The 12,147-nt window shown below is 43.4% G+C and overlaps 1 protein-coding gene across 2 annotated transcripts in view; it reads right to left on the reverse strand.

Annotated features, from left to right (window-relative positions):
• LOC109875460 (rho-associated protein kinase 1) overlaps nucleotides 1-12,147 on the reverse strand; it is a 71,499-nt gene that overhangs the window by 34,478 nt on the left and 24,874 nt on the right. For both annotated transcript variants that reach the window (XM_020467798.2, XM_020467797.2), the window contains exons 2-5: nucleotides 3,130-3,211; nucleotides 930-1,030; nucleotides 610-747; nucleotides 252-427 (exon numbers count right to left, since the gene is read on the reverse strand). In XM_020467798.2, the coding sequence (XP_020323387.1) occupies nucleotides 252-427; nucleotides 610-747; nucleotides 930-1,030; nucleotides 3,130-3,211 (497 nt within the window). The remainder of the gene's footprint in view (nucleotides 1-251; nucleotides 428-609; nucleotides 748-929; nucleotides 1,031-3,129; nucleotides 3,212-12,147) is intronic.

Consider the following 12,147-nt stretch of genomic DNA (forward strand, 5'->3'; position numbering starts at 1 on the left):
CTCAGCAACCCTTCAGGCCTTATTGCTTAAATAACAAACCAGCAGTTCTTGAACCTAAAACCTGATTATACAAGCAAAGCATTCTCAAACCAACTACAGTACATTAAACAGGTGATTTAAGTTCCTGTCAAGGAGGCTTTAGAAGGGTGGAGAAAACTGCCACTACAGAAAAGAGGAAGTAGAGACACTAGAGCCACCTTTACAATAGAAGAGGAGTCCAGTACCAGTAATAGCAACAGCAACAGTAGTACCTGTGTATGAATCCCATGGCGTGGATCCCGTCCAGAGCCAGCACCACCTCGGCGGTGTAAAAGCGGGCCCACTTCTCAGGGACGTCATAGTTGCTCATCAAGTTGACCAGGTCTCCGCCGGGCATGTACTCCATCACCATGTAGAGGTAACGGTCGTCCTGGAAGGCATAAAACAGCTGTGGGGGGGTTAGTGACCAAACATCATTAGGAGGAATGTAGAGGAAAGCAACAAAAATATCAAAAATTGTTTTACAATTTTACTGAATCTCAATTACTGTGTTTCCTTACAGATTATTCCTAGTAGGCAAAGTTGAGAAGGAAACTAAGGTGTCGCTATAAACAACGATGCGTTCCATACCTGTACCACCAGGGCGCTGTTGGCAAAGGCCATGATGTCCCTCTCCTCCCAGAAGAAAGCAGAGTCCGACCTCTTTATCATCTCAAACTTGCTAAGCAGCTTCATGGCATACACCTTCATCGTGGCTTTGTGTCTTACCTGGGAGAGAGGAGAGTCTAGTTATGGCGAATGGCTTGCGTCAAGCCAAACCTATAGCCATATAATAATAATGTTATACTTCTATATCTGTCTGCACTAGATGTATGAAGGGAAAGCAGACAGACAAAAGTTGATGTGATTCACGCAGGACAAATTAGCATAACCATAATGGCTATCCTCACCAACTGCACTTCTCCAAACGCCCCCCTCCCGATAACCTTGACCACCTCATAGTCCTCTGCTTTCATCCGCAGGTCCCGGATCTTACTGATGGTGTCCTTATCTAAAGAAGAGAGGTGGAGAGATGACATTAAAAAGGAAACTTGTTAGAAAAGGTTATAGATTAGTAAATTACTGAAGGGACTTTGTCCACCGCATCAGGCAGAGAATACAAGAATAACACAAAAATAAAACAGCAGATGAAAATCTGTAATAACATCACTAGATATCTGAAGTACAGGTACCATTGAACTTGGATGTTACATAGACACCAGTTAACCTTGACCAGTGATCCATGCCTCAGGACTACCTGGCCTGATGACTCCTTGCTGTGCCCAGTCCACCTGACGGTGCTGCTGCTCCAGTTTCAACTGTTTTGCCTGCGGCTATGAAACCCTGACCTGTTCACCGGACGTGCTACCTGTCCCAGACCTGCTGTTGTCAACTCTCTAGAGACAGCGGGAGCGGTAGAGATACTCTGAATGATCGGCTATGAAAAGCCAACTGACATTTACTCCTGAAGTGCTGATCTGTTGCACCCACAGTTATTATTATTATTTTACCCTGCTGGTCATCTATGAACATTTGAACATCTTGGCCATGTTCTGTTATAATCTCCACCATGCACAGCCAGAAGAGGACTGGCCACCCCTCATAGCCTGGTTCCTCTCTAGGTTTCTTCCTAGGTTCTGGGCCTTTCTAGGGAGTTTTTCCTAGCCACCGTGCTTCAGCACCTGCATTGCTTGCTGTTTGGGGTTTTAGGCTAGGTTTCTGTACAGCACTTTGTGACATCAGCTGATGTAAGAAGGGTATTATAAATACATTTGATTGATAGATTGATCCTTGACATGCTTTCTACATTTGGGTTGCATACGGTTGAGAGAGAAATTCATACCATCCCAGGTTGTGTTTTTTTCTGACAGACAAAGCAGTGAAAGAAACCTCTGTCTTTGAGCTGATGGGATTTCTCCACTGACTGCTTTACAGAGTGTGTTACAGTACTGAGAGCCTATCTGATGTAACAACTCTGGCTTCCCTGCCCTAGGGAAGATAGTATTCAGCCAAATTTGGTCATAGCTGAACAGGAGGGGTAGTTTTTCTATTTGCATGATTCACAACTGGCACAAGAATGCATGGGAAAAAAGGGGGGCTGAGTGCAGTGCATCAGAGTTCAATTGATCTAAAAAAAATAAAGCCAAGGACTAGAACTATTAAAATGAGACCATTTTGAATGCAGTTGTTTCCCGCAGTTACGGTTTCAGGGTTTCATAACTAAAAGTACATGATTGAGTAAAGTACATGATTGAGAGGTGATAAAAATGACATTTTTTTAAAGTTTTTTTAAACATGCTTTTATTCCCACATGCTTGGACTAAAATATGGAGGGAGAAAATCAAAATCACTTGTTTGTACTGTCCGCAGAGATGTTGGCTAATGTGATTGAGTGTAGCCTAGGCATATTGGCTACTGGTCTCATACAGAATATGATCAGTCTACATGTCATGGGTTAGTAGTCTGTAAGGAGGAGAGCACTAGCAGTACAAAGAGCACAGACCCACTGTAGGGATGACATTGGCAATCAGCCCTTTCACAAAACAGCTAGCCCATTGCCATAATGTCCTTCAAGGCCTCTCCAACACTGAAAGTACCCAGCAAGACTAACTGAACAAATAGCCTGTGATAGATGTAGCCCCAAGGCTTTACAGTAGCTCGTATTGACCGTTTATTTCCAATATGGGGAACAGTTTGTGAAGAATTGTCCTCATCTATAGTAGATGTTTTAATACCATTGTAGTCACATACAATATATAACCATATTCATAAACTAATGACATGCCAAAGTTGCAGACAGTCCTTGTGCTAAAATGCCACAACCTCTAAGTTCCAGTCATACAGACATGGTGGTCCCCCAGTCTGAGGGGGACACCATGTGGGTCACCAGCCACTCATTAAAGCCCTTTTGTTGAGGACACCGAGTAGACTGCGCTGCAGACACAATAGTGCCATGGAATGTATAGAGGCGAGGCGGTGACCCCAAAACAGCCTCCACTCTCTCCTGTCTGCCTGCGTGTGCTCTACAAATATGATGTAAGTGACAGAGATTCTGCACAAAGGGAGGAGGACATATGCGGGAGAGGAACCTTGTATAGGCTAGCTACTTACATCTATTCAAGAAGTTGTCGATGCTTTTGTTTTTTCTCAGGGCTGGAAAGTCCAGGTCGTACACCAACGCGTCCAAGCCATCCTAGAGAGAACGAAGAGAAGCATTAATAGAAAGCATAGATTTCAAAAACTAAGACCACAACTGGGGCAAATACTCTAACCAGCTCACTACTAGCACTATGAGCTAGCCTACAGTAGAACTAATATATGGTGCAAAGCATGTTACCTGGAGGTTATAGGCTATAACCCAGCTAAAGGCCAAACCGTCACAATAAGCAACCTTGCAAGCAGTAGCCTCAAACTGGCTTAGGCAACAGTGGCCAAGGATCAGCTAATCACAAACAAAATATCCTAATTCTGTGCCACTTGTAGCTTAAACAGTTATAATGTAATTAAACCGATTAATAGCAGATCTGATGACAGGTTTAAAAAGGTTGCATTTTATAACTTTATCCGTGTTTAGGGAGATTTGGAATCTATAAAAAAAAACACCAAGTCACATTCAATTATAGGGCTAGTGTTACACTACACACAATCACAGCAATGGTGTGACGTCAAACTTCTGACTATCTGGTCTGCAACAAAACGATGGACAGAGCCTATTCAGTCATTTGGAACAGCACATTACCATACTGCAAGATCTCAAAAAAGACCTCAGGATGATGTACATTAGAAACAAATTATCTATGGCCAGCCACAGGCATTGGGTGTCACACAGGAATTGAGACTTTATTCAACACCCAGCAGCAACTCCTCAAAACAGCAACTGAAGTAACTGAAGAACCATAAAGCCCTTCATCTGTGGGTCGTGATGATTTCCTGAACTTCTTGGGTCAGGGAGCTCTTCAATGCAAACGTGTCTGGTTGATAGAGTTCCTAACTGACACTCAACTTGGCAGGGCATAGACATTTAGCACCTTAACTCAAATGGACCTTTTTGTGGAAAAGTATATAAACGTTGCAGTGACAGACGGTTCTCTCTACAGCTCATCATGACATAAGGTCATCCATATGATTATATTACTCCAACATGAATATTAACCCCCAATCATCGCCCAGCTGTGAACATAAGGGTCCTCCTTAAAGCCTGGGTCCGGCCCTGCTTGGGAAGAAGTGGCCGGCAGACCAGCGGGATTTAACCTAATCTTCCTTAATCCAGGATGTCTCACACACAGAGGGCAGTGGCACATCACAAAGATCGCAGTTGTAACCAGGGCCTATAACAGGACATGTATGGTTCAGTTGTATCCAGGGCCAGGCCTATAACAGGACAAGTATGGTTCAGTTGTAGCCAGAGCCTATAACAGGACAAGTATGGTTCAGTTGTATCCAGGGCCTGGCCTATAACAGGACATGTATGGTTCAGTTGTATCCAGGGCCAGGCCTATAACAGGACATGTATGGTTCAGTTGTATCCAGGGCCAGGCCTATAACAGGACATGTATGGTTCAGTTGTAGCCAGGGCCTGGCCTATAACAGGACATGTATGGTTCAGTTGTAGCCAGGGCCTGGCCTATAACAGGACATGTATGGTTCAGTTGTAGCCAGGGCCTGGCCTATAACAGGACATGTATGGTTCAGTTGTAGCCAGGGCCTGGCCTATAACAGGACATGTATGGTTCAGTTGTATCCAGGGCCAGGCCTATAACAGGACATGTATGGTTCAGTTGTATCCAGGGCCAGGCCTATAACAGGACATGTATGGTTCAGTTATATCCAGGGCCAGGCCTATAACAGGACATGTATGGTTCAGTTGTATCCAGGGCCTGGCCTATAACAGGACATGTATGGTTCAGTTGTAGCCAGGGCCTGGCCTATAACAGGACATGTATGGTTCAGTTGTAGCCAGGGCCTGGCCTATAACAGGACATGTATGGTTCAGTTGTAGCCAGGGCCTGGCCTATAACAGGACATGTATGGTTCAGTTGTAGCCAGGGCCTGGCCTATAACAGGACATGTATGGTTCAGTTGTAGCAAGGGCCTATAACAGGACATGTATGATTCAGTTGGAGCCAGGGCCTGGCCTATAACAGGACATGTATGGTTCAGTTGTAGCCAGGGCCTGGCCTATAACAGGACATGTATGGTTCAGTTGTAGCCAGGGCCTATAACAGTACATGTATGGTTCAGTTGTAGCCAGGGCCTATAACAGGACATGTATGGTTCAGTTCTAGCCAGGGTCAGGCCTATACATGGTTCCTTCCTTGGCTTCCCCACGAGTGAGAAGGAACCTTACCCTTCATTATTCTGATCGAGTAGGGCCTAGATGTAATGTCTTATGTTCTATGACTCCTGAGCACAGGACTTTCACCTTTGTCTACCTAGTTGACTTAAACAAGCAATCTGTGCAAAAACTTAACAGATGACACTTCAAGACAAAGGCCCGATCCTCCTCCTGCATCCTAATGGGTCAAAACAAAACAAAAAAGACATGGTGAATCAGCTGCAGCTTAGACAAGCAGATGAACCCTCTTAAGTAACTCCTCTGATGGCTGCTGATGGTGTAACAGTGTTTGTGGTGGTCATGGCCTCTTTAGAGTAGCAGGCATGAAGACTGAAATAACACCTCAGGGAAAGAGATGGAGGAAAGAAAACCAGATATTCAAAGAAGGGGGGCGAGAGTGTAGAGTAAGAAAAATGGGAGAGCTGGCTAGATCAGCCCACCCGTTAGTCATGGCTGAAATGAGGATAGGCATAGATTTCACAGCAGCTCTTCTAAATGGTGGGCTGAGTGTTTCATACAGAGGGGAAATGGGGCCTTGTATGTGACCATGGTGCAGAGCAGATGAGAAAGCCTATCCCCCTCCTCCTCCTTCCCTGCCGCAGAGAACTCTGGACGGCCGCAGTTCGCATTCCTCAACAGGACTCTACACGTCAGAGTGCTATTTTTAAGTATGTGGCCAAACAAGTTCAACGAAATGCTGAACAAAAATTGTAATTGTACAAAAGTCACAAAGTGAGGCAGGCCCCTTCTTTTCAATGCCAACTGTAGTGGTTCAGTTTCATTACCCTTTTCACACCATCAAACCAACTCCAACCGCACTGGTTCAGTTTCATTACCCTTTTCACACCATCAAACCAACTCCAACCGTACTGGTTCAGTTTCATTACCCTTTTCACACCATCAAACCAACTCCAACCGCACTGGTTCAGTTTCATTACCCTTTTCACACCATCAAACCAACTCCAACCATACTGGTTCAGTTTCCTTACCCTTTTCATGCCATCAGTACTGTTACAGATGTTTATTTTTTCCCAGCTTGATTCTAGACACTATGGTGGATGTGTAACTAAGCCAACACGGTAGAGAACTTGGCTCAGCTCAGTAGTGTGAAAAGGGTATAACAGAGAACCAGAGGTGTGTGGACCCAGCTGCCCTGGGAAGAAACACGGTCAGGACTCCCAGTCTATCTGCTTTCCAAGCACAGGAGGGGAATGGTGCAGCAACTAGTGATAACAAAAAGGCCACTAAAATATGCAGTTGTGTCACACACAACCGATTATGATTTATCAATGCCGATACCAATTATTGGAGGACCAAAAATAGCAGATACCGATTAATCAGCTGATTTTGTATTACATTTATTTGTAATAATGACAATTACAACATTGCTGAATGAACACTTATTATAACTTATTATAATACATCAATAAAATCAATTTAGCCTCAAATAAATGAAACATGTTCAATTTGGTTTAAATAATGCAAAAACAAAGTGTTGGAGAAGAAAGTAAAAGTGCAATATGTGCCATGCAAGAAAGCTAACGTTTAAGTTCCAAGAAGTTTTAGGTTGTAGTTATTATAGCAATTCTAGGACTATTTCTCTATACCATTTGTATTTCATAAACCTTTGACTATTGGATGTTCTTATAGGCACTTTAGTATTGCCAGTGTAACAGTATAGCTTCCATCACTCTCCTGGGCTCGAACCAGGAACACAATGACAACAGCCACCCTTGAAGCAGCGGAGTTGTAGCGATGAGACAAGATAGTAACTACTAACAATTGGATACCACGAAATTGGGGAGAAAAGGGGGTCAAATTTAAAAATATATATATTTCTTTATTGATTTCATGAACCGTGTTTAAGATAAATATGTTAACATGGGTTATTTAGTACAGGGTGAGCTGCACACAGTGGACTTCCTACTACGGCACACCGCCTCAGTGCTAACAGTATACCCCCGGTTCATAGGCACATGATTGCGGTTTACAATGGCTGTAGGACCAGCAGAGGTATTCAGGGCAGTTAGAAGGACATACATTAGGTTACTTACATTGTGTCTACCGACGCCCCTGGTATAATGTACATTTGCTGAAGCATTATGACAACTCAGCGTCACAATGGTAGGGATTAAATGAGCTGGGCTTGGGTCATTGATAAATCATTGTCTGAACGCAGCCTTATGATGCTGTGTGAGGATCCAGGAACACAAATGATTGGGGTGGATCCAACCTCCTTATTAAATGTATTTTGTTTCCAAAAGGTATCGAAATAGTTGAAAGTTACACCCACTGTGTTGCAATAATCACGTAGCCAGTTGTGAAGAGAAAGAATCCTACTAAAGTGTCCAGAGATGGCAGAGGGCCAGATATGATGGGTATTTGATTAGTGTCTAGCAGAGAGTCACTGAGCTCTTTAAAATCCAGTTGCAACTGTTCAGAGCTGACCTTCATAATGTCATTAAAACCCACATGGACTATGATAGAATCAATGTCCTGACGTAGTACATTTTGGAGCAGCTTAGTAATGTCATTTACTCAAACTCCGGGATAGGACATTGTTTTTGCATGAGGAACGGTCACATTTTTTACCATGGAGCTGCCCAAAATCAGAGCTGGCAAGAAGGACACGGAAATCCACCCACTCCCATGCTTCACGGGATTCAGAGAACCCTTTATGGAGGGGCAAGAGGCAGGATAACTTTAGCTACCTCTGTCCCTAAGCAATTTGAATGTTTAGTCCCAAATGTTGGCCATTGTAATAATGCCAAACTTACACAAGTGGGAATAAATCGCCCTCCTTCTGCCTCAACATATGCTCTTAGCCGATTGTCTGACCTTCCGTTTAACTATGTTAAATCTGAATTATATATTTTGGTTGATCTTAATCTGGATTTGTTGATGCCAGCTTCTGATAGCTGAAAGATATCGGATTGAGCTGAATCCAGCACCGCTGACAACTGAACCAGCGCGCCCCAAACAAAAACACTCCGAAAACTCAATTTTGACAAACTCCCATCTTAAGTATACAGCCAAAGGATTTTTGCTAGTGATTTCAGTGACCATTGTCCCGTTGTCTGCATAAGAGATGCAAAGATACCTGAATCTCGCACTCTCATATTACAAAGAGAAATGATAGGAATTTCATTGAACAACAATTTGTGTCTAATCTGTGATTGTATGAATGGGAGGGGGGGGTTGTCATATCTCTGACTCATATCAGGCCAGGGCGATATATAAAACTAAAAGAAACTTCCTCGCACTGTCAACAGCGTTAATTTTATGCTAACTTAAAATGTGTAAATACTTGTATGAACATACAATTCAACAACCGACATAAACTGAACAACCGACATAAACTGAACAAGTTCCACAGACATGTGACTAAGAAATTGAATAATGTGTCCCTGAACAAAGGGGGGGTCCAAAGTAAGTCAGTATCTGGTGTGGCCACCAGCTGCATTAAGTACTGCAGTGCATCTCCTCCTCGTGGACTGCACCAGATTTGCCAGTTCTGGCTGTGAGATTTTACCCCACTCTTCCACCAAGACTCTTGCAAGTTCCCGGACATTTCTGGGGGGGGGGAATGGCCATAGCCCTCACCCTCCAATCCAACAGGTCCCAGACATGCTCAATGGGATTGAGATCCGGGCGCTTTGCTGGCCATGGCAGAACACTGACATTCTGGTCACGCACAGAACGAGCAGTATGGCTGGTGGCATTGTCATGCTGGAGGGTCATGAGAGGATGAGCCTGCGGGAAGGGTACCACATGAGGGAGGAGGATGTCTTTCCTGCAACGCACAGCATTGAGATTGCCTGCAATGACGACAAGCTCAGTCCGATGATGCTGTGACACACCGCCCCAGACCATGACGGACCCTCCACCTCCAAATTGATCCTGCTCCAAAGTACAGGCCTCAGTGTAACGCTCATTGCTACGACAATAAACGCAAATCCGACCATCACCCCTGGTGAGACAAAACCGCGACTCGTCAGTGAAGAGCACTTTTTGCCAGTCCTGTCTGCTCCAGTGACGGTAGGTTCGTGCCCATAGGCGACATTGTTGCCGGTGATGTCTGGTGAGGACCTGCCTTACAACAGACCTACAAGCCCTCAGTCCTGCCTCTCTCAGCCTATTGCGGACAGTCTGAGCACTGATGGAGGGATTGTGCGTTCCTGGTGTAACTCGAAGTTGTTGCCATCCTGTACCTGTCCGCAGGTGTGATATTTGGATGTACCCATCCTGTGCAGGTGTTACACGTGGTCTGCCACTGCGAGGAAGATCAGCTGTACATCCTGTCTTCCTGTAGCGCTGTCTTAGGCTTCTCACAGTATGGACATTGCAATTTATTGCCCTGACCACATCTGCAGTCCTCATGCCTCCTTGCAGCATGCCTAAGGCATGTTCACACAGATGAGCAGGGACCCTGGGCATCTTTCTTTTGGTGTTTTTGGAGTCAGTAGAAAGGCCTATTTAGTGGCCTAAGTTTTTATAACTGACCTTAATTGCCTACTGTCTGTAAGCTGTTAGTGTCTTAACGACCGTTCCACAGGTGCATGTTCATTAGTTGTTTATGAGAACAGTGTTTAAACCCTTTAAAATGAAGATCTGTGAAGTTATTGGGATTTTTAGAAATGATCTTTGAAAGACAGGGTCCTGAAAAAGGGACATTTCTTTTTTTTGCTGAGTTTACATGAGCTGAGGTAGTGGGGGAGTCTCTGGAGAACTGCTTTATGTACAAAAAGTAGCCAATGCTGGGCCCTTATGGTAGTCAGACTCCCAGCCAACAGAACTATACAAAATGCAGTGAATTGTCCCCAGTGATAAAACACAGTGCTGAGTGATAGTCGGAATCTAAAGGTTTTAAAACAGAGGCTGCTGCATGCATGTAGATTATATCACCATAATCAAGTACTGGGAGAAGCCTTGCTTGAACAATCTTCCTTCTACTTTCCAAAGCGAGGTAGGATTAATTTCTAGAAATGAATCCAATCTTAAATTCTCAGCTTTTTTCAATTTTAAGAGCACTTATATTAAATTCAAATACCTAAGTACTTGTAATTGTTTACTTGCTCAATTTGGGCTCCATTCAATGTGCAAATAGGCAGGTCCTCATGGTTAATATTATGAGACCTAGAGGACTACATAAATGTGCTTTTCTTAGCATTTAGCACTAGTTTAAGATCAGTAAGTGATTTTTGAATCGAGTCAAAACCATGCTGAATGGCATGAATGGCCTGCTGTACTGAGGGGGAACAAGAGTAAATAACTATCATCCGCTTAGAGATGAATGTTACAGGTTTATCATACTCATTGTGTCCCATCTGTCAATGTTCCCTGTAATATTTTTTGGCACTGAGCAAATTTCAGGTCTGCTGAGCGCAAACTTGAACCTCGTGAAATGTCGGCGCAACTTCCGGTGCGTGTTTACTGGGAACACTGAGGCTGTACCTGCTTTAAATTGACTGTTAATAACAGAGGCCAAGTAGGCTACTGTGGCTATTTGATCATTATGCAGACATACCAGTGGCATACCATAAAAACAAATGGAGGAAATGCTTCACATAACATTTTAACATGAAAATAGCAGGTCTATCATTCAGTCTACAGGAACAGCCAATGTGTGGTGTTAAATGTAGGCCTACATTCCACGAGACTTTGGAAATCAAATTGTATGTCAAAATAAAGTACATTCATCTCAAGAAGACAGAACACGTCTCCTTCCTGAGCGGTATAACAGCTGCGTGGTACTATTGTTTGTACAGATGAACGTGGTACCTTCAGGCGTTTGGAAATTGCTCCCAAGGATGAACCAGACTTGTGGAGGTCTACCATTTTTTTTCTGATGTCTGACTGATTTCTTTTGATTTTCCCATGATGTCAAGCAAAGAGGCACTGAGTTTGAAGGTAGGCCTTGAAATACATCCACAGGTACACCTCCAATTGACTCAAATTATGTCAATTAGCCTATCAGAAGCTTCTAAAGCCATAACATCATTTTCTGGAATTTTCCAAGCTGTTTAAAGGAACATCAACTTAGTGTATGTAAAGTTCTGACCCACTGGAATTGAGATATAGTGAATTATAAGTGAAATAATCTGTCTGTAAACGATTGTTGGGAAAATTACTTGTGTCATGCACTAAGTATATGTCCTAACCGACTTGCCAAAACTATAGTTTGTTAACAAGAAAATTGTGGAGTGGTTGAAAAATGAGTTTTAATGACTCCAACCTAAGTGTTTGTAAACTTCCAACTCCAACTGTATGTATGTATGTATGTATGTATGTATGTATGTATGTATGTATGTATGTATGTATGTATGTATGTCATGGCTCCCAAGTGGCACAGCGATCTAAGCCACTGCATCTCAGTGCAAGAGGCACTACAGTCCCTGGTTCGAATACAGCCGGTATCACATCCGACCGTGATTGGGAGTGCCATAGGGCGGGGCACAATTGGCCCAGCGTCATCCAGGTTTGGCCGGGGTAGGCCGTGATTGTAAAATAAGAATTTGTTCTTACCTGACTTGCCTAGTTAAATAAAGGTTACATAAAAAAAAAAATTAAAAAATGGCGGCAACCTCAGGTCAATCAATAGGAGGTGAACAGTGGCTGGTGTTGAAAATGTAGCTAACTTGTTATGCAAGTATTGCACACCGAACAGATGGAGAAAACCTACACCAGTCGAGCAACTCATTTCAACAATAATCTTAATTTTACAAAACAACAAGAGGGCTTAATTTGAGTCTATTTCTGCAGAGCCTAGGCCTATCTAAAATAACTTAACTGGC

Source organism: Oncorhynchus kisutch, linkage group LG30 (assembly GCF_002021735.2).
Source record: "Oncorhynchus kisutch isolate 150728-3 linkage group LG30, Okis_V2, whole genome shotgun sequence".
In the NCBI taxonomy this organism is placed as follows: Eukaryota; Metazoa; Chordata; class Actinopteri; order Salmoniformes; family Salmonidae; genus Oncorhynchus; species Oncorhynchus kisutch.